Source organism: Megascapheus bottae, chromosome 28, assembly GCF_031878675.1.
Source record: "Megascapheus bottae isolate mThoBot1 chromosome 28, mThoBot2.hap1, whole genome shotgun sequence".
NCBI classification, from domain to species: domain Eukaryota; kingdom Metazoa; phylum Chordata; class Mammalia; order Rodentia; family Geomyidae; genus Megascapheus; species Megascapheus bottae.
Genome location: NC_143536.1, coordinates 7,584,899 through 7,606,517, shown reverse-complemented (window position 1 = coordinate 7,606,517; position 21,619 = coordinate 7,584,899). Strand labels below are relative to the sequence as shown.

The window sequence follows — 21,619 nt, the reverse complement described above, 5'->3', positions numbered from 1 at the left end:
CCATCTCCTGCCTGCAGAGGTTTCTCTCTCAGCCATTCCAATGTCAAAGTTGACTTCTTCTTCTTCCTCCTTTTCTTCTTCTTCTTCTTCTTCTTCTTCTTCTTCTTCTTCTTCTTCTTCTTCTTCTTCTTCTTCCTCCTTTTCTTCTTCTTCTTCTTCTTCTTCTTCTTCTTCTTCTTCTTCTTCTTCTTCTTCTTCTTCTTCTTCTTCTTCCTCCTCCTCCTCCTCCTCCTCCTCCTCCTCTTCCTCGCCCTCCTTCTTTCATCCAAGAAGGTCCTCTGCTCTACTGTTGAGGACCTTTAATCTCTAACCTTACCCCCCTCATTTTTTTTTTTTGTTGTTGTTGTTGTAAGTTGTGGGGCTTAAACTCAGGGCCTGGATACTGTCCCTGAGCTTCTTTGCCACTGTTGTTGTTCAAGGCTAGTGCTCTACCACTTTGAGCCACAGCACCACTTCCCATTTCCTGGTGGCTAACTGGAGATAAGAGTCTCCTAGACTTTCTACCCCCGGCTGGTTTTGAACTGTGGTCCTCAGGTCTCAGCTTCCTGAGTAGCTAGGATGACAGGTGGGAGCCACCAGCCCTGCCCAGCTCCTTGACCCTTTTATCTTGGGCCTCAACTGTCCCCCCATGTCTCCGATCTCACCTCTTCTGAGTGGAGAGACTGAGTGAAGGGAGGAGGAGGGGGGTGGACTGAGTTGCCCTTGGTCTTCTGGAAGCCTCCTGACCAAACCCGGATTTTCCAGTCACAGAACCATTGCTTCCCATGAAACCTTGAGATGTGTGTGTGTGTGTGTGTGAGAGAGAATGGCTCTCTCTCTATCTGGCCAGGCCTGACACGAGCCCTACAGATGGTGCTGGTAAATAAAGGCTCCAAATAGCTTGACATCTTGACATGGGGGGGGGTGACCTCCCGCGCCCTTCCCCGCCCCCCCCAGAACTCCTCTTCCCTCCTCCCCAGAAAAAGTAGGGAGGACAAGGGGGTGGGAGCGGGCCGGGGGGGGGGGGCAGGTAGGTGGGGCAGGCCGGCAGCTGGTTCCAGGCGGGGCCCCGGCTCTTAGCGCCTTGTGCTGGGATAGCTGTCCGCCGAGCTGTAGCTGCGGCTGCGGCTGCGGCTGCGGGAGCCCAGGCTGGGGCTGCGCGAGCTGGAGCTGCTCCTGGTCCGGCTGCGGCTGCTGCTGCTGCTGCTGCGGCTGGGGCTGCGGCTGCGGCTGCGGGAGTAGCCGGGGCTGGCGGATCGGCTGCTGCCGCCGCTGCTGTACCAGGAGGAGGCGCTGCTGAGGCTGCTGGACGACGAGGGGCTGGGCCGGTAGTACGGGATGGGGCGCTTCCGGGCGCTGCGGAGGGGAAGGGGGGCTGCGGTCAGGGCGGCTGCGAGCCTCCCGCCGGCAGTGCGCGCTCCACCGAAACTTCCTCAAGGGCCATTTTGTGTGGCTGTTTTTACTTTCACTAGAACGAGAGCCTTCTATTCCCCGTTTCTCTCTCTAGGCAGAGGGGCTGTGTTGTTTGTGGCTGTGATCTTGGGTGGTGCATTAAATTGAAAGAAAAGTATCTCAGCCATCACAGTTCAGTCGTGAGGGGGAAAGGCAGAAGCAGTAAAGACGGATGGGAAGCCAGCTCTTTAGAGTATTGGGGGAGGGGTGCCGGATGCATGCCAGCCTAGCTTGGAGGGGGAGGGGAGCGCGACTCCTTGAGCCTTTCTCCCAGCCCCCAAGGCCTGAGAAAATCGTTTTTGTTCACACCACCAACCCTCTCTGTCACAGCGTTTCTGAGGTCGTACCTTACTGCGCTTTGCATCATCAACATTGAGAGGAACGGAGGGAGGGAGGTTGAGTGAATACAATCGTAATAGTGTGCGTAGGTAACATGAGGTTGGCAGAGAGAGGGGAGAATGGTGGGAGAGTTGATGTTGCATTGGGCAGTGCTCATAAACTCACACGTTGAACGGAAACCCTTTTGTACAACTACTTGCAGGTAATAAACAGTTATACATTAAGAATCCAAGAACAAGCAATTGAAAAGACGTGCAGTTACATCTCTCTACCCCCTTTCCAGTTCACCTTTAGATACCCCTGGGTTTTATTTTTCCTTCCAGTATTTCATGCATGAGAAAACCGGCTTTGAGGGGCCTCATAGCCAGGATTCGACACCAGATCCAGTTTTCTCCCCCTCTCCTCATCGTGTTTTCTTCTAGGTCCCCGAGGCACTTAAGCAAGCAACCCTGCTTTCCCTTGTCCACATTTGGTCAGAGAATAATCAATCACACGTAGATCGATTTCATCCTGTCACCTGAGCATGCAGGTCTAGGGAGAAGATTGCTGTCTCTTCACAGAGGATCACCATCGGGCCAATCTCCTACCCAGTGGCCCTTGGCCAGTGAGTCTCCTCTCCCCAGACTACCTCCAGGGTCCCAGCGGGAACCCGGGCCTCCAATTCCACACCCCAATCCTACACTGGCCCCGCCCACACACCCTAGGCCCCACCCACTCCTAGGACACAAGCACACACCTGGTCTTGCCTATATGCCCCAGGCCCCGCCCACCCACGCAAAGGCCCCGCCCACCCACGCTCTTAGGCCCCACCCATATGTTCCTAAAGCCCACTCACAGGCCCGAGGCTCCACCCACATGCTCCTAGGCCCCTCCCATACGTCCCAGGTCCCACCCGCGTATTCCTAGGCCCCGCCCACACGCCCAGGCCCCGCCCACTTCCCTGCCCCTGGTAGGTGCAGAAGTTTTGAACCGAAACCTAATTTCAGTGTTGAGGAGGGGTGATCAGGAGCTGTCCCAATCTCCAAGACCCAGCTCCCAAGAAGCAGGAGGGCCCAGGGTGGGAAGGCGGGCACCCCCTGCCCGCTGGCCTCACCTGGTAATCCTTCGCGCCTCCAGGTGGCTCGGGGAGTCTCTCCGGCGCTTCCTCATGGGGGAGTAGGAGCGGCGCCGCCGGCAGGCTCGCTCACGCTCCCTCTGCTGCGAGTCCTTCTCGCCGTATTTGGGGTCCCGCTCCCTGAAGGGTGCGCGGGGAAGGGTTTACTGGGGAGCTGGGGCTGCCTGTCCCCCACCTGTCCCCCTTCCCTACTGGGGCTGGGCTAGCTAGATCTCTGGGGAGCTCCAGATGAGCACTGGGCAAGGGGTTGGGGGTGGGTTCAGGGTGTGCAGGAGGGCCACCTTCCCCGGGGCATTGCGGAGGTGCAAACCCGCTTGCAGGGGTGAGGAGTAGAATGTGTACCCAGGGCCCTGGTGTGGATAAGAATGGGACGGGAGTGGGGTGGGGTAGGGACGCCGAATACTGGATTGAAATAGGGGAGGAGGTGGGAGCTTGGGATTTGAATTCTTGGGGTGTGGCTGTGCGTAATCTTTGGGCGTTGTTGTCACTCTTGATGAAGCAGACGGAGCTTCAAAAAAATGGCTCCTCATCCCTCCCTATCTGGAGGGCTGGAGAGAGGAACAGTCGGACAGAACAGGGCTGGGGAGACTGGGCCTTTGGGGAGGGACAGAGCCAACGGGGTGCGTCTGGGGGCGGGGCCATCCTGGGGGCGGGACCAACATGTGGGAGGGGCCATCGAGGGGCGGGGCCATCCCTAAGCGGGGTGGGTAGGGCCATCCTGGGGTGTGGGCGGGGCCATCCCGGGGGCGGGGCCGTACCTGCTGGGGCTGTAGCGGGAGTAGCTGGGGCTGCGCCGGGATCGGGAGCTTCTGCTGGGCGGGCTCCTCTTGCCGGATTTGGAAGAATAGCTGGGGGAGCGGGAGTAGGACCTGGGAAGCAGGAACAGACCCTGAAGACCCTTTGGAGCCTGTGCTCTAGGGGTCGTACTTCCCATCCGGGGTGTGGGTCACCTGGCCCCAGGTGGAGACCAGCTCAGGAATCAGAGCTGGTCGGTGTTCTCTGCTCCTTGCGTGGTTAGAAGTAAGAATGATTCGCTCTTATTCACCTATTTATTGGTTGTGTGACCTTGGGCAAGCGGTTTAACGTCTCCGGGCTTCTTTTATTTATTCATTTATTTATTTCATCTGTAAAATGAGGGTAATAATAGTACTTGCCCTATAAGGTTGTGTAAATCAAATGAGCAAATTAAGGCAAATCGCTTAGCATATTGACATTATTTGCTAAGTGCTAATTAGCCAGCAGCACGTGAGGAATGTTAACCGTGGCTAGTTTATTACATACAAGACATTGGACTAATGCATTTTATTTCATCCTCGTTGCACGTACCTTAGGGTACCTGGTTTTTGACCAGATCCACCATCCACACACTTCAGGGCTTGTGTGTACGTGACCCACCCTCGTTTCTTTAGCCATGCTGCCCTCATCCAGGACAAGAACAGTGGGGCTGGCAGTTCAGATTTGCCAAAGAGAAGCTGTAGCATCCTTCCTCTACATGGAAAGGGATGGGAGGGTGGTAATCATCTTACAAATTATTCATCCCATGTCAAGTGGGATCTTCTCCCATCTCTGCCAATGTTGCCCACCTTTACAGAGTAGAGTAGGGGAGGAAGGGCTTATTCCATCCCAGTGCCTGGACCTTGGTCCAGCTATAGCCTCTAGAAAAGTGGTAGTTGTGCACTAAGAAATACTGTGAGGAAGAGAACCTTGCCTCAGGACAGTGGGGAAGGGTGTCTCCAGGCATGTTTCATCTGGTACCATGTAATGCTTCTGGGCTCTGGAGCCTTGGGAGTTATTTTCATGGCCTTTAGAATCAGGAATAAGTGTTTTCCTAAACTGCTTCTTTAATTCTTATCTCTGTGTGTATGAGTGTTGGGGGGGGGGGTGTCTCATGCGTGCATGAGTGCATGTGCACGAGTCCTGGGGCTTGAACTCATCCCTGAGCTTCTTTTTCTTCAGGCTAGCGCTCTACTGTTTGAACCACAGCTCTACTTCTGGCTTTTTCTGTGATTAATTCAATGTCAGAGCCTCATGGACTTTCCTGCCTGAGCTGGCTCCAGATCATGATCCTCAGATCTCGGCTTCCTAAGTATCAACATGGCTGCCCAATGCTCTTACCCCTTTTTTTCTGGTTAGTAGTATAACAATTAATGGAGTGACTTTTTTTTCCCTCTTCACTTTGTCCACCAGTGAGCTCAGATGCCCATCTCCATAGCAACTGTACATAATATGGGACAGGCCTTTGGGGATTTAAACTTCCTTTTGGCTGCATTTACCTTTTTCTCTGCAGTTTTCCTTTCAGCCTAATCTGTTCTTTCACTGACATCATGCTATCATGTGGAATATCTGTGTGCGTGTGTGTGTGTGTGTGTGTGTGTGTGTGTGTGTGTGTGTGTGAGCTGCCTTACTTCCATTTTAGAAATAGATTGGTCTTGAAATAACCAAGTGAGTTAGCAAAGAGCTCTCATTGTGTGGTTTCAGGAGAGGAGTAGTCATCATTTTGTTGGGAATTTTTTCTTTGCCGAGGAAGGTTGGTCTAGATAGGATGGATAGAGTGTGCAGATTGCTGAGGGCATATGCCTATAAATGCCACCACATGATTACTGTACATGATTAGGTAACTGCCAGTAGTTATTGATTTGGGGGGGTGGAGAATAGAATAAGAGCCACAAAGATCACTCCTCCTGCAGTGGCACTTTGCAGCTCCTCTGTCTTGAAGGACATTCTTTTTTTTTTTTTTTTTGCCAGTCCTGGGCTTGGGCTCAGGGCCTGAGCACTGTCCTTGGACTTTCTCAAGGCTAGCACTCTACCACTTGAGTCTCAGCACCACTTCCAGCTGTTTTTCTATGTATGTGGTACCGAGGAATCGAACCCGGGTCTTCGTGCATGCTAGGCAAGCACTCTACCACTAGGCCAAACTCCCGGCCTTGAAGGACATTCTTGCACCTGGATTATTAGTCCTGTGACCAATGTTGCAGCTAATCCTATACTCATACTACAATATTAGTATGCTATATCATGTATATATAGTGTATGCATGTGGTATGTACTATAGTATGGACTAGATGTAGTATAATACTATATATAATATATAGTATATGTAGCATACAGCATATATAGTATATAGCGCATCTATAGGTATGTACACATATGTGTGTCTATAGTATATATAAAACACAATAGATACTATAGCTCATCACACTAGAAGAGTGACATGTCACTTCTTAGCCCAGGACTAAAGCAGCATAGTACATTACCACCCCAACCCCCACCCCTCAACCGTCAACCCTGCCATCAGCCTGTGGACAAGCATCCAGGTTCTGCTGGTGGATGAGAGAGAGACAGCCATTCTGGAGCAGAGATGAGAGATCTGGGGATGGATGTGGTTCAGTGCAGTTAGTTACCAGCCGACTCTCCCTGGGGTCACAGACGCGTGCAGAAACCCAGTAGGCACAGAAGGACGAGCCCATTGAGTACAGCCCAGATGGCAGCCAGGGAATTGGAAACGAAACACTTTTTTTTGTTTGTTTTAAGGATGCTAATTTCAGAGGTCATTCTTTTATGCAGAAGAAACTCATCGATACCCATATCTTGTCTTCATCCTAACTGCCCCACAAAATGGATATTCGTTGATTTTGAAATACCCTCTCTAAGTGCTTTAGACTTCTCAGAGCCACCCATCAGGCCGGGTGGGATGAATATCCTTTTTGTTCTTTTGCAAATGTCTAAACGGAAGCTCAGAGAGCTTAACTGACTTTTCCAAGGCCACCAGCTAGTGAGGGATAGAAGGAGAGGATGCATATTCAATCTGACTCTTCTCTCCCCAGGGTGGCGGGGGGGATGGCTGTGGTGGCTGTAACTCCCTGCCAGAGGAGGAGTGGGGCAGAGGGAAGGTGGGCAGCCACACTCACCTTTTATCCGAGGAGGTGGATCGGCTCCGGGTGTAGCTGGGGGAGGCCCTGGGATCTGGGGATCTGGAGGAGTGGCTGGAGGACCGAGTGCTGGCATAGGAAGGGCTCCGGGAGCACTGCTTCTGTGGGGAGCTCCGGGCTGTGGATGGAACCAAGCTGGACTTGACCTCGGTGCACTCTGGACACGGAGACTGGAGTCTCCTGCAGGAGGAAGAGCATGGTCATTCTCCCGATGCCACCCCCTGCGCGCGTGTCTTTACCGGGTGAAAATTGTCCCCCCCTCCTTTGCTGAGGGCTGCTTCAAGTCCAAAGACTTGCCAAGGGAAGAGACCCTCCCAGGAGATGGGTAACATTCATAGCTTCCCTGGGAACAGGCCACCCATCCCAGGCCACGCCACCAGCACTCCGTGGGGTCAGTGTAGGCTTGAAATAGCCCAAGTCACACGCTAAGGGATTTATTCTTCTTCTGGTCTCTGGTTAGTCCCTGATTCCATGCATCAGTGCTCTCGTGTGTGTTTATAACCCCTCCATAAGGCGTCCTAATCTCCCAAAGAGAGGAGGAGTGAGCAGGCTTCAGATTCCCAGCCTTGGGCAGGATACTATAAAGGGGATTGCAATTCAATACTTTGTTTTTTAACCAGAGGTCGTTTTATGGGGTCTTCTTGGTCAGATCACTGACCCTAAAATTTTTTCTGTTTCAGATAGATGTACATTTCCTTACAGAAACAGTGAGTTCATTGATGTACATAGATGACTCCACAGAAAGTAAAAATAAAAAGGTGGCCTATGGGTGGTTGAAGTTTGAGTCCTTTTAGCAGAAGGAAGGGTTGAACCCAAACCCCACCCACCAAAAAAGACAAGGTCTTTGCCTTGTGTTCTTATCCCGTTTAGGGCCATATTGGATGTCTTTTGGGCTCTCCATCCAGACCTGGAATTAGGTCAAGGTCAAATCTCATCCATGTGGTTGCAAGGTGATGGTGATCAGGCCCCTGCTCACAGCCCCAGTCTCAGCAAGTCATTTGTCTTAGCTTCAACTTCAAATCACAGGGTGCTCATTCTTCCCGTCCATCCCTACTCTCCCCCTGGGCTGCAGGCCTTCGAGTGCCGGGGCCTCTGCCATACTCTTCCCTGTCCTCCTCACTTGACATCTTCTGGTCATCATTCTGTCTTGAAGCTACCTTTTCTGGAAAGCTCTCCTGGGTTCCCCTCCACTCTACACTGGCCACTCTCTTAGCATCTAACTCGATCCATGCATCCTACATCATCAACGCTGAGCTGCAGATGAATGCTTTGGACTTCTTCTTCAGCATCGTTTCCTTGAGTCTTCCAGTTGGATGGAACTGGTCCTTCATAAAGACTCAATGCTGAGGAGGTTCAGAAGGGTTAGTCACTGCCTACCCAGAATCCCAAACTCGGCTCCATCCAGCTCTAAAACCGGTGTGTCCATCAGTGCTTTCAGTGTCTGTGACCCCTTAAGTTCAAAGCTGATGTCTCTTTCACTCAGGCCCTGTCTCACTGAGGCCCTCTGCCCACGGCTGGTGGGACACAGCTATGCCTGGGTTTCAGTGTGATTGGTTCTGTGTGACTTAATCAATTTGACTGAAGTGGCAGTCTCTTTATGTCTCCTGGACTTTGATCCGGTTCTGGAAACAGCTTCATCTTTGACTGATGATGCAGTCACTTCTTAATTTGTTTTCCCACCATCCCAAGCCTCAGTTTCTTTTGTATTTCCCAAAAAGATCACACTTGAACCTTTTTTTTTTATAAACATAGGATGAGGAGTTAAGGAAGGTTATTCAGGGAGAAGGACCTGTTTTGTGGGGTGCAATGAATATTAACTGCTATCATTGTTATTTATTCCCCGAACTCAGGTCCTCCCTGGTTCCCTTGGCTTGTTCGTTCAAGGTCGGCACTCTACCACTTGAGCCGCACTCCACTTCCAGCTTTCTTCTGGTTAATTGGATATGAGAGTCTCACACACTTTACTGACAGGCTTTGAACCCTGATTTGTTTAGATCTCAGCCTCCTGAGAAGGTAGAATGACAGGCATGAGCTGCCACAGCATAGCTTGCCATTTTTTTTTTTAATTGTCATTGTGACTATTGTTTTTCACCTCAGTCTATCAGCAGACACGCCGTTTCCCGATCTGGGAGCATCGATGCTTGTCTGTGGACATGGCGACGTGGATTCTGCACCAGCTCTGGCTCCCTAGCCAAGCCTGGAGGCGGAGGAGATCCTCAAGTGGGCACATGGGGACTACAGATGGCTGCCAGGATGATTCAGTCTGAGACTGAAGTGGGCTATACACTGGGGACAACTGTCGCCTTGTCCTTGCAACAATCGTTCACTGTTTCAGTTGCTAAGGCAGGGGACATCTTTTGAAAATTTTGGCCACAGTGAACAAGAACAGATTCCCATCTCCAGTGAGAGGCAAACCTCCGCTGGTGCAGGCAGAGTGCACCAGCCACGGCCCCCACCCCTCACTGACATGCATGGCTCCCACAATGAGAAACCCCACAGGACAGTGCTCATGTGCTTTCCATGGCTTGCTGGGGATTTCTTTTATTAATGAATTTTCTTTTATTCGTGCATTTTATGCCACTGTCTGGATGGATCATAGTTTTGTTGTTTTATTCAGTCATGTACTGAAGGGAGAGGCTGGCTACTTCTGAGCTTTTGCTGATGATAAACAAACCTGCTAAGGTTTGTGCAGGCATTGTGATATTCATTTGGGTGAATATCGTAGTGTCATTAAAAAAAAATTGAGAGGGACTTCCAATGCAGTTAATGTTAAGATTTTCTCCCGACGACAGGCAAAACCAATATCTGTTTTTACCTGCTAGGTCTCCATTCTTTCCGCTGTAGTGCTCTGGTTTTCCTTGCAGAGGCATATGGGAAGGCTGGCCTTAGTCTCACTGGGGTCCTAGGACACATTCTAGTCGGGAGCTTTGTATCCCCTGGGCCACAGTGATTGGTCCAGGAGTGAGTAAATAACCCATGCCTGGACGAGCTAAGTCAGCAAACACCTGCCCTGCATGTTTTTGGCCGACATATTTTTGGAGAAAGAGATCATTTTTCTTCTATTGGGTGTCTAAACAATATTTTTTGCTTGTTTGTTCTCCAATGATCAGGGAGGGTTCTGCTCGAGAAAGAGACCATCACAGTGGGGGTGGGGGGTGAAGAGGGTGGGAAACAGACACAACAGATGTAATAGGAAAGACAAATTATCAAGGATATATTTCTGGGCCCCTGGATCCAGCTAGACCTGAAGCTACAACTCCAGGATTAATATATTTAGATCTAGATCTAGAGATCTATCAAATCAGTTTGTTCTTTTCTCCTTGGCAAATAAAAGAATTCTGGGAGAAGGTGCCATGAGAGTGAGAAGGTGGCGTGAAAGCATGATTCCTCCTCCCAGCCTTGCCCACACCTCCGGTATACTGACCTTGATTCTCTGCTCCTGCTGGTAGGACAGAGATTCTCCAAAATGGCCCCCTTGTTCTGGGGTGAAGAGGTGGTGAAAGAGTTCCCTGAATCAGAGGTATCACCCCCGTGGAGGTCTCCTCTCTTGCTCAGGCCCCCGTGGGGGCTCCCCTTCTCTTGGCCCCGAGACCTGGCAGAGCTGGCTTGGGTGGAGGGTGGTGAGGAGGTATCATTGCCTGAGTCATACTCCTGGGAGGGTCCTCGGGACGTGGCGAGCCGGCCAGCTGCTTTGCTAAAGGGGTCAGCGGCAGATTCAGACCCAGTGATCTGAAAGCAGAAAGATCCATTGGACAACTGCTGAGGTCTGGGCTGGCTGTATTTACATAACCAAGAATGTTAGCCATCATGAGGCCCTGGAATGATAGGGAGAGAGAGAGAGAGAGAGAGAGAGAGAGAGAGAGAGAGAGAGAGAGAGAGAGAGAGAGAGAGAGAGGGAGAGAGAGAGAGGAGAAGCGAGACGCCAAATAATAATAATACTAAAAAAACAAGAGCACAAATTCCTGAAAGAATACCACAGAAATAGGAGATAGATAGATATATTTTTTAAACCCCCTACTAGGATAATTGGAAGGTAAAATAAAAATCTATCATGCAGAGAAAAAAAAAAGCATGCGATCCAGATGAAACAAAAGTAAAGAGAAATTATACAAAATTGAATTCCTAACGGATGAACTCAAACAAAAGAGACAACTTAATAGGAAGGGAGGGTGTGTGTCGAAACACCCTTAACCTAAAACAATAATCGTAAAAAAAAATAAAGGAAGGGGTAGAGGGAAGAGAAATAGGGTCTATGGGCTTCAACAAATACACCTTGGAAATTAAGGAAAACGAAGAAAGACAAAAAATTGGAGATAAAGATAAAATCTTGAATTTCAGCTAAATCCTCAATGAGTGTAACATTTCTTTTTGGTTTACTTAGTATTTTCTTTTAAGCCAAAGTTGTCTGAATAACATCCTGGACAAATGTCACAAGGGGAAAAGCAATTTGATAAAGAAGAGAGTTTTTGTTTTTTTTTTTCTTTAGAAATGTGTATATATAGATATAGATATATATAAAGTCAAGGTGGCAAACTGACATTTGAACAGGTTTCAACTCAAGGGGGAAAGAAAGGAATGGGGAGGGAGGCAAAATTAAAAAAAAATGTAAGTCAAATAGTTTGACTGAAAGCAAAGCAAAGCAAACAAACAAACAAACAAAAAAGGTCTCTACAGGTATTTGTGTGTGTGTCTTTTTCCCCTTTGTAGATCTTGAGTGGCTGCTAATAAATTCTCTCATGTCTTTGCGGATTATATCCACTTACCAAGCAAGAACTCCTCCTTTAGTAGGTACGGTGTAAGAGAAAGGGAAGAGCGGGTAACGTGAGTCCATTATCAGAGTCTCAATGACAAGTAAAAACACACACCTTCCTGTACCACCTCACACTCAGCCCTCAGCTTGGGAGTAGTGGCGCTCTCTGGACCTGTCGGGGCATCCATTCTGTTGGGTTTTCTCACTCAGGAGGGTTAACCTACTTGGCCCCTTTATGCCTGGGTTGGTTTGATAACCTCCGCTTTGCTATCTGTGAAAACAGGATAGGGGCTGTGCGCTTATAACTGAGTTGGGGGGGGGGAGTTGGGAAGGACTTGGATATGTAGTGGGGTGAGGGGGAGGTCATTGGGATCAACTTCTGGGGTGCTGTCGGGGGGCTGATCTAGAACAGATGGTGTAAAGGCGGTGATAGGGAAGAGCCCTTAGGAAGTTAGTCACCACTGGAGAATGACAATGGATGGTTTTCCCCAAACACCAAGCCAGGTCTGTGGCTGAGATGACACAGCTCTGGCTCCCAACAGTACCATGTTTACTGTCTAGTTAAGAGCGATCCCCGCCATGGGCCTTTTCTAGGACTAGCCAGCCATCTTCATGGAGATGGAAAACCTGTAGGGCCAACAGGAGCAAATCCTCCAGAAGTCATGCATCCTAGATCAAGCTGCATCTCTGCCATCCCAGAATTCTCTGTTTACCTAGACCTTGGGCACCCTTCCAGGGTCATTATGTCTCTCATCCACCCATCTAGTTTTCCATGGGCAGACCGTAACTCGGGTGGGCAGGAAGTAGAACTTGGATGATCAGGCTGAGTAACTGTGTGTGTGTGTGTGTGTGTGTGTGTGTGTGTGTATGAGGCCATCATCATGGTACCACAGAGAAGTAAAAGTAAGGACCTCAAATCCTGGGGTATATCCTCCCTACCTGGTGCCTGAGATTTGAAAGCCAGGTCTGATTTTCCACTTGGAAGGTGGGTTTGCCAAGCTAGTGGCTATATCTTATTTGGGCTTCCCTCTTCCTACTGTATCTCATGTTCTTTGAGCCTAAAAGAAAGGGACTCTGGGGCTGTCTTACACAACCAGTTCCCCCATAGAGATGCTGAAATGGTGAGAATAAAAGGTATAAAAACTAACTGCTTAGGGTGTCACTCCCAGGACCAAGGGGCGGGACTTCCTTTATAGATTCTCCCAGGAGGCTTTGCACACAGGTATTACCAAATTCTACCTGCTGTAGGTGCTACTTTGGAGGTAGGAACTCAGCTTAAAATTGCCCATGTGGTGTGTTCTAAAGTAAGACTTTCTTTTTTATCTTGTAAAATAACATACAGGCTCATTTCCCATTTTAGCATTTCTTATGTGTCTTCTGGTTTGCATTTGGGGTGACACATTAAAGGGTAGTCATATATTTCCTCCTCTGCCATATCTGTCAGCAAGGAGGAGTCATCATGGCAGGCAAGCTGGCCCTGGGACCCGAGCTCCTAGCACATAGTTCAAGGGTAGTCCTCAGTGGCCAGCCCACCTTGTAGGGAATAAGGTTGGCAGACAGTTAAAAGGCGAGATCATAGAATGCAATGGTTTGCAATATTGCCTGGCTTGCTATCTGGGGACTTCTATCTTGCTCTTTCTCTCCCAGGTTCGTGTTACCATCTTGACTACCAACTTGAAAGCATGTCCCCAATGCATCTGGAGTCCCCAGGATTTTAAAAAATTGGTCGTGGGGGCTTGAACTAGCGACCTGGGCATGGTCCCCAAGCTCTTTCACTCAAGGTTAGTGCTCTACCACTCTGAGCCACAGCATCACTTCTGGTTCTCTGATGTTTCATTGGAGATGAGAATCTCATGGACTTTGCTGCCTGGGTTAGCTTTGAACCACAATCCTCAGATCTCAGCCTCCTGAGTAGCTGGGATGACGAGCTTGAGTCACTGGTGTCTGGCTGGGCAAGGATTTTTTGAGGGTGAGGTCCTTCAAGGCTGGCAGGCATTCGGAAGGCCTTTGCTCTATTCATATTCTCTATCCTATGCCCTGAACTCATGGTCACAGGTCACAGGAATATTTTCACAGTGAAAGCTGACCATATTTAGTGAGTGCTTGGAACTGAGAACTCCACATGGAAGTGTGTTGTCACCAGAAAATAAAGATAAATAAAGGACTAACCAGAGTGCTTGGAATATACCAAGTTCTCCTGCTTGGTTAAAAGTCCCATTTCTTTAGATGAAGCTATTTTTTTTTTTTGCCTGTTGCGGGTCTTGAACTCAGGGCCTGAGCACTGACCTTGGATTTTTCTCAAGGCTAGAGCCCTACCCTTGAGCCACAGCACCACTTTCACCTTTTTTTTTTTCTATGTATGTGATGCCAAGGAATCAAACCCAGGTCTTCCTGCATGCTTGGCAAGCACTCCACCACTGGGCCAAACTCCCATTTCAGATGACCTACAGAATCCATTACAACCCTGCCCTGCCTACTTCCTAAACCTGCCTTGCAAAACCGCTCAGAGCTCATCTTTTCTGTACATTCCCACATGGCTCCCAGAACCCACATGGACTCCTTGGCTTTCTTGGTTTTGCCAACACATCTTTGTTTTCCAACCCTGGACCATTTACACATTCTACTTTCCTTTCTATGCAATGCTCTGCTCCCTTCCCACTTTACACACTCAGCATAGCATAGTGCTGTGTGCTTTATCCACTTGCTCACTCATTTATCCAATATGTCAACCATTCATGCATGAAAACATAAAGAGTATCCTTTGTGTAGTATGGCCCTGATACTCAGTGTTGCATTTGCGTCTTTTGTTTTCCACCTTTCCATTTGGGTGAGGGGCTTGCTGCGGACAGCATCTGTGCGTGGTTCAGTGCTGTATCCCAGGACCCCTGAGTGCCTGGTAAATGATGACAATAACATTGATAATAATGTTCCTCCACGATGGGCCTGGAAGCCTCTGTGGACCCATTTTAACTCAATCAGGATTAAAAACTAATAATTCTATGAAAATTGGAGTCATGAGGCCAGCTCAGGGCCTCCCCTGGAGGATTAAAGTTTAGGTCCAACTCGTATTAGAGACCAGGAGTCTGTGCTTTCTGAATTCCCTTGGTCCTCACCTGCCCCCACCCCTGCCCAGCACACACAGTCTCAGCCTCGGGTCCACTCGTGTTTATGCTCCTCTTCATGTGGGATGAAAGGAGAACTCATAAGACCCAAGAGCTGGTGCACAGGCAATCTGTCTGCAGGCTCATTCTCAACAGCCAGGACGCGGGCTTCAGTGGGAAGTTTGGCACCCACAGGGCCTTTCAGTGGGACAAACTGCTTCCCTTCTTTTCCCTTGTTCAGCCCCTCTGGAGAGGCCCCTGGCCACTGGCAGGCACAGGGCTATCATCCTGTACACATGGGCTCATTCTGACAGTTAGAAAGCTGCTGTGTTGGGATGAGACATTAGATTTGGCCAGTCAAGTCAGAGAAGATATGCACCTTTCTCTGGCCAGCGCAGAGCACAGTGACTGGAAGCAGGCGGGAGTGGAGGGGCCGCCTTATCTCCTACTTGCTTTTGCCTTAGTACCATGGGCTATGGCCTTAGTGTGCACCAAAGAGGTGCACCTCTGACCTCCTTAGAGGAGGCTTTGGCAGGGAGAAAGTGCTCCCTCAAGTCCAGCATCTCTGCTTCTCCTCGAAGACCCAGTTTGGCCCCACTGTGTCTTAGTGTGTCTCGATGGGCAGAGTTGATGCTTCCAAGTAGAGAGGGGTGAAGCATTTTAATAAGAGATTGCTGGATAGTACAACTGCCTCCTTAGTTCAGAGTCCAACTTCTGCAGGGCTCTCCCTCCTTTACAAACCAAGAGGAAGGAGGACCTGTGGAGGGGATCAGAGGCAGAGTTGGTGTGTGCCTGGGGTGGGGTTCAGGGAGATACAAAGGGGATTCCCAAGTCCTGCGTGTGGTCAGGAGTGGATGATGGAGGCCCCGAGCTCCAGCTTTTGCACTGAGTGCCGCTAACTTAATGGGACATCTCCTCTCCCTCCTCTCTGCCACATCATGTAGGCACCTGGCTGTGCAAAACACAACTCTGATGGGCTCTTCTTCACATCTGGGAATCCCTGTGCATGTAGTGACACTGCACAACTGGCTGGAAAGAGGCTTCTAAGGCCTTCACCAGCAGGAATCATCCCCAGGACAACCCCCCCTCCCCACACAAGACCTGGGACTCCATAGCCTCAGGACTCTTTTCTTTTGGTCCAGTCTCCTCTTTTTCCTTCCAGCCACCTCAATTCTTCCCTATCTGTTTTGTCTTCACAAAGCCTACTGTTGGGGCATGGCATGAGAATCCAGCCTTGGCAAGATCCGATGACTAATTAACCAAGTGAAGGAACTCCTGCCCCAGAGCAGGCTGGGAACAAGTGGCTCACGCCTGGAATCTTAGCTACTCAGGAGGTCATGCTTCAAAGCCATCTGGGGTGGGGGGAGGTGAAAAAAATCTATGAGGCTCTTACCTCCACAGAACCACCAGAAAACAGGAAGCGGAGCTATGATTTAGAGTGGTAGAATACTAGTCTTGAGCAAAACCCACAAGCGCAGGGACAGTGCCCAAGCCCTGAGTTCAAGCCTATGTATGACTCACCACCAAAACCCACGTCACAAAACCCAAAACACTCAACACTCAAACCACCGCCACCAGCACCACCAGCAACAACAAAAACTGCTGTTTAATCTGGATCAGGAATTTGAGTGCTAAAAGCTTTATTTAAGAAAGGAAGAAAACCCTTGTAGGGAGAGAAGAATGATGAGAGAGAGCAGGAGCCATAAAAGATGTCTTACCACCTCTGGATGGGTCAAGGAGGGGTGGTATCTGGGGATTCATCTGGGTTGTCTGGTACGTGTGGACAGTTCTATGGACTCTGAACCATACCTAGAAGCTGCAAGCCCTGCATGTCCTCAGTGAGGTAGGGTGAGAAAGGAGTAGGTGGTGGCTATTTGATCAATCCAAACTAACTGCCAATGTGACCTGAGCAGGAGATTTCACCTAAAAATCCCACTGTGGGGTTATTGTTGAGAAATAAGATCTGGGACCCTATCCTCAATACCACCATCTTCCATGCCTAAATCCTTGAACTCTCTGTTAGATTTTTGTTGGTGACAGAAACCAAGAGACTTGGTCAAGATGCCCAAGCCACATGGAGTCTCCACAACCACAATCTATGCTGGCCAGGTCAGAGGGGTCCATTTCAGGTTTGTATTTGTTGTATGTTATTATCTTTTTGTTTTGTTTTGTTTTTGCCAGTCCTGGGGCTTGAACTCAGGACCTGGGCACTGTACTTAGGCTTTCTGAAGGCTAGCACTCTACTACTTGAGCTACAGCACCACTTCTGGCTTTTTTTTTTCTGTATATGTGGTACCAAGGAATTGAACCCAGGGCTTTGTGCAAGCTAGGTGAGCACTCTACCACTAGGCTATGCTCCCAGCCTCTGTTATTATCTTTTGTTAGAATAAACTTCTTTTCCTGAATTTATGGTCACTGAAGGAGTGCTAACAAATATTTCCACCATTATTCCCTTGGACCCCACTATGTGAAGCCCCCAAACTCTACTCCTTCCTCCTTCCTTCCTTCCTTCCTTCCTTCCTTCCTTCCTTCCTTCCTTCCTCCTTCCTTCCTTCCTTCCTTCCTTCCTTCCTTCCTTCCTTCCTTCCTTCCTCCCTTCCTTCCTTCCTTCCTTCCTTCTTTCCTTCCTTCCTTCCTTTCTTCCTCCCTCCCTCCTTCCCTCCCTCCCACTCAAAAATTGACCTCATCTCCTTGTTTCTTACCATGCTTGAGGTTACCACTTGAATTTTTCTAATAAGTAATTAAATCCCAACACCAGGAACTCCAGCTCCCTGGTGTTTCACTAGAAATCTCTCTCAGCCCTCCAGGGGGTCACACACTGTTATTTATTGTTTTTGTTTCAGATCATTATTTAATCAAGAACCAGGGAGGGAAGTGGAAAAAAAAGGCAACTTCTCACTTACACTTCAAAATTTAATTTCAGCTGAATTCTGAGATCAAGAGGCAGCTTGGCCTAATAGGTTACAAAAATACAATCAAGAAAAGAATTCCAATTAAACTGAACACGTCCATTTATGGAGCTTCAAATGGCCCCATGGAGAGAGTCAGCTATAAATTTTTTTTTCTTTCCTCTCTCTGCCATATGGGGAGCTGGAAATTCTCATGTGAGCACAGAGAGGCAGGGTAGGAGCATGTAGCTAGAGGGTTCTGGTTATTCCTGTTTTTAAAAAATAAAAAAAAAAAAAGAAGAAAGCTCTTTTTATTTCACAAAGGCATTCAGTTTATTTTCCTTGCTGTCATTTATCTTCTTTTGTGCACTAATTAGGAAGACAGCCAGAGAACGGATTCATTGACCTGTTGGGAATTCTATGAGGAAGAGGGAAGGTGGTGAGAGGAAGGAGGGAGAAAGGGAGGGTAGGGATGTTCGCTGAGCATTATGGGAACATGAAAAGCCCATTTGGACAACCCAAGGGCCAGGGCCTTGGGTAGGGGACCTTTAGCAGGGGCCTGAAAGGAATTCTTGCTTCCTTCTCCCATGTTTACTGGGCAAGCACGCAGCTCATCTGTGTTCAAAAATGTCCATTATAGACCCAATTAAACATATTTTCTCCTGGCTCAAATAGAAAGGAGAAAATAAGTTCGATGGATTGAATTTTTCATCCACGGCTAAATGCATTCCACTAAGAGTCTTACCCTTTGTTTTAGTCATGCCTTTTGGGGAATACTTTTTCAAAAACAGAGGGTGCGTGTGCACGCGCGCGCACACACGTGTGGTTTTCTTTCTTCTGTCTTAACTTAGCAAAGGCAAACATTGACAATACTATGTCATTCCTTGAAGCTTTCCAGGGCCAGAGGTCACGTCTGGGTTTATCTGGAACAAGGTTTTTAATAAGCTTCCATGATTTCATTGACCAGCCAGTGTCCTACAGGGAACGTGACACTTCCAAATGTGGGGACTGCCTTCTCCTCAGGGACAGCAGCATTGCTCAGGCCAGTGATGTGCCTGCTTTGTCCACAGCTACGTGCCAGTGCCTGGCATTGCCTGACAGATCATAGGTGCTTAGTGCACGGTTAACAAATGGGTATGTGTCTGGTCTGTCTCCCACCCTGTCAGTGATTAGAGTTGTGATCCCAGAACACAGAGGAGGAGAACACAGAAGTGGAATGGCCCCAAGGAAGGTCAAAGATTCCTCAGGCCAGACTTTGGGAGTTCAAATCCTAACTCTTCCATGGATGCATTATCTTTTACTTGATGTTTCTAGGCTGTAGTAATAGAGGTATTTGTGCAAGCTTCTCTAGAAGGGCTATAGTGGAAAAAGAGGAGGTGACAGCACAAGTAAAGCAGCCAGCCTACCTCCGGGCACAGGTGAAGAGCTCAATAAGCCCGAGTTACCCATATCACCTCAGGGTTCACTGGCAGATGAGGTCTGCACCCAGGTCAATGAACCAGGTTTATGGATTCTTTCAGTTCACAGAATTCTACAACAATCCTCTCTCTGTGTCGGTTTCTCTGTGTCTGTCTGTCTGTCTCTGTTTCTCTCTGTGTGTCTCCTCTGTCTCTCCTCTTTCTGACTCTGTCTCTGTCTCTCCTCTTTCTGACTCTGTCTCTCTGTCTCTCTGTCTCTGTCTGTCTGTCTGTCTGTCTGTCTCTCTCTCTCTCTCCCTCCCCCCTCCCCCCACCTCTCCCTCTTTGAGGTCCTGTATCCTACAGTTTCTTGTTGGCAAGGACATGGGGTCCAAGCTAGCAAGACAAAACAAGCCAAACCCTTCTGGGCCCAGCTTTGGTCTTGACTGGTAGGTACCTTCTCCAAGGCTTCTCCAGTTATGGAGAAGTTCATGGCACAGGGGCAGGACCCGGCAGACCTCAAGGCTCCCTACTCATCCAGTCCTCCCTCTGGGCTGGCTAATAGTATCCATTTCCAAGGATCCAACTCTGCTTCCTGCCATTTCTATCTCCTCCCAGGAGAACCTCAATTGCCTTGGAGAACCTCAATTTTCTCATCTATAAATTGGGGTTAATAATTACACTTACCTCAGAGAATTGGTACGCATATCAAATGAGGAAAAACCCATGTCAAGGGTTTCACAGTGCTCAGCATTCACTTGCATCTTCCCCTCCTTCTCAGACTGACACACTCCTGCCCATCCTTCAAACCCCAGCTCAACTATTCCCGTACTGGCAAAGCACTGGCAGTTAGCAAGTTGACATCCGCCTGAGTCTTCCTCTGTGGACCTATTCTGTGTAACACCTGCTTCCATCAGTTCCAGGGGTGACATTCAAAATATCCTGTGCCAGGTGTGAACTATTCCTTTCCCACTCATTGGGTCTCCAGGCTGACCCTTGATAAATGTCCAGTAGATGCTGAAAGACCCGAATGAAGGAGCCTAAGTCAACAGGTGATTCCGTGCAAACGGCTCTGCTGCTTATCTCGAACCCAGAGAACAAGCTCACAGTCAGGACTCTGGAAACCTTTGCTCTAACTTGGTGGTTAAGAGAGAAGATGAGAAGGGGCCATGCATGGAGGGCACTCGGAAGGCCAGGTTGTGGAGGACCGCTGGAGGGACGTGACCTAGGAATCACCCGTGGGATTGTCACTGGTATTTCAGATGGAAGAACAAAAGAAAAACAAACCAGGTCCTGGCAGCAGGATCCTGAAGTAAGGCCCAGCTTAGCCACTGACTGGCATGAGTCTGGGTGGCAGTGCCATGATGGCTTCTGGCTTCGCTATTACCACGACTTCTTCCATTGTCTGCCTTTGCTCTGCCACTAGCACTGGCGGCAAAACTACACAGCACTTACCACTCGCCTGGCACATTCTAGCACGTTACTCACACTGATGTAGCATCCCTATGACAATACGATTTTCTAATTCTGACCCAGAAGCACTGCAAGTGTTTGTCCCCTGCTTAGCTAGTTATGTGCGGAACTGGGGTCTTGAATGTTAAGGATCATCACACCACGAATATCCGTGGATTTATGCTCCCAAGCTAAATGATGGGCTCCACAACTATCTTTTTTTTTTTTTTTTTTTTGCCAGTTCTGGGCTTGAGCTCAGGGCTTGATCACTGTCCTTGGACTTTCTCAAGGCTAGAGCTCTACCACTTGAGCCTCAGCACCACTTCCAGCTTTTTTCTATGTATGTGGTACCAAGGAATCCAACCCGGGTCTTCATGCATGCTAGACAAGCACTCTACCATTAGGCCAAACTCCCGGCCCCCACAACTATCTTTTAAGAAGAGACTGTCGCTATCTCTTTATTTGTTCATCTTACAGATGAGGAAACGGTATCTCTAAAAGAATCTGACCACAAAATCAGAATCCCTTGTTTCTGACAACTCTACTTCATCAGAACCCCTGTATACCATGTCTCGATTTTCCTCCTTTGATAATCAGGACAGTGAGTGAGGTGAGTTCTTAATGCCGCTTCCTAGGGCTGGAAGAACCTTCGTTTCCCACTCCTCTGATGGGGACTGAGATCAAGGGAGTCCAGAAAGCACCTCATTCTCCAGCCCCTGACAGACCAGGGAAATAATCACCTCTCCACGTCCCAGGTGAGAAAGCTGAGGCCAATGGGGAAGGTAAAAGAATCACCAGCCTGGACGAGTCAAGATTCAAACATAGGCCGTACAGGGGATCTCTATTTTAGATTTTGGGAGGAGAGACTTGTAACTTGCAACTGCTCCATAGTCGTGGGCATTTTAACAAGGAAGGGATTGGGGAAGGGGGGGGGGAGTAGGAGAAGCTGTGGGGTGGTTCCAGAACGGCAGAGGAATTGGGGAAAATTAGATGTGGGTGATAGTGATACCCAGAATGCAATGTGGGTAACTATTGTTAACCGTAGAGTCTTGTTGTTATTGGTCAGTGCATCCACATAAGCAACCCCGAGCTTTTCCTGGCTTCTACCTCATCCTCTGTAGGGGGAGGGGGTGGGCCAGGGGAGGGAGGGGAGAGCCGCTTCCTGAAGGATTCAAGTTCTCAAGTAGGTAAAGGAGACAAGTCCCCTCTGCAGCTTTG

At 49.0% G+C, this 21,619-nt stretch overlaps 1 protein-coding gene across 1 annotated transcript in view; it reads right to left on the bottom strand.

Annotated features, from left to right (window-relative positions):
* Positions 1 to 804: 804 nt before the first annotated feature.
* The window catches only part of Srrm4 (serine/arginine repetitive matrix 4), an 88,065-nt gene continuing 67,250 nt past the window's right edge, over positions 805 to 21,619 (bottom strand). The window contains exons 9-13 of the mRNA XM_090319921.1: positions 10,238 to 10,542; positions 6,793 to 6,993; positions 3,643 to 3,753; positions 2,864 to 3,004; positions 805 to 1,335 (exon numbers count right to left, since the gene is read on the bottom strand). Coding sequence (XP_090176047.1) covers positions 1,056 to 1,335; positions 2,864 to 3,004; positions 3,643 to 3,753; positions 6,793 to 6,993; positions 10,238 to 10,542 — 1,038 coding nt within the window. The 3' untranslated portion in view covers positions 805 to 1,055. The remainder of the gene's footprint in view (positions 1,336 to 2,863; positions 3,005 to 3,642; positions 3,754 to 6,792; positions 6,994 to 10,237; positions 10,543 to 21,619) is intronic.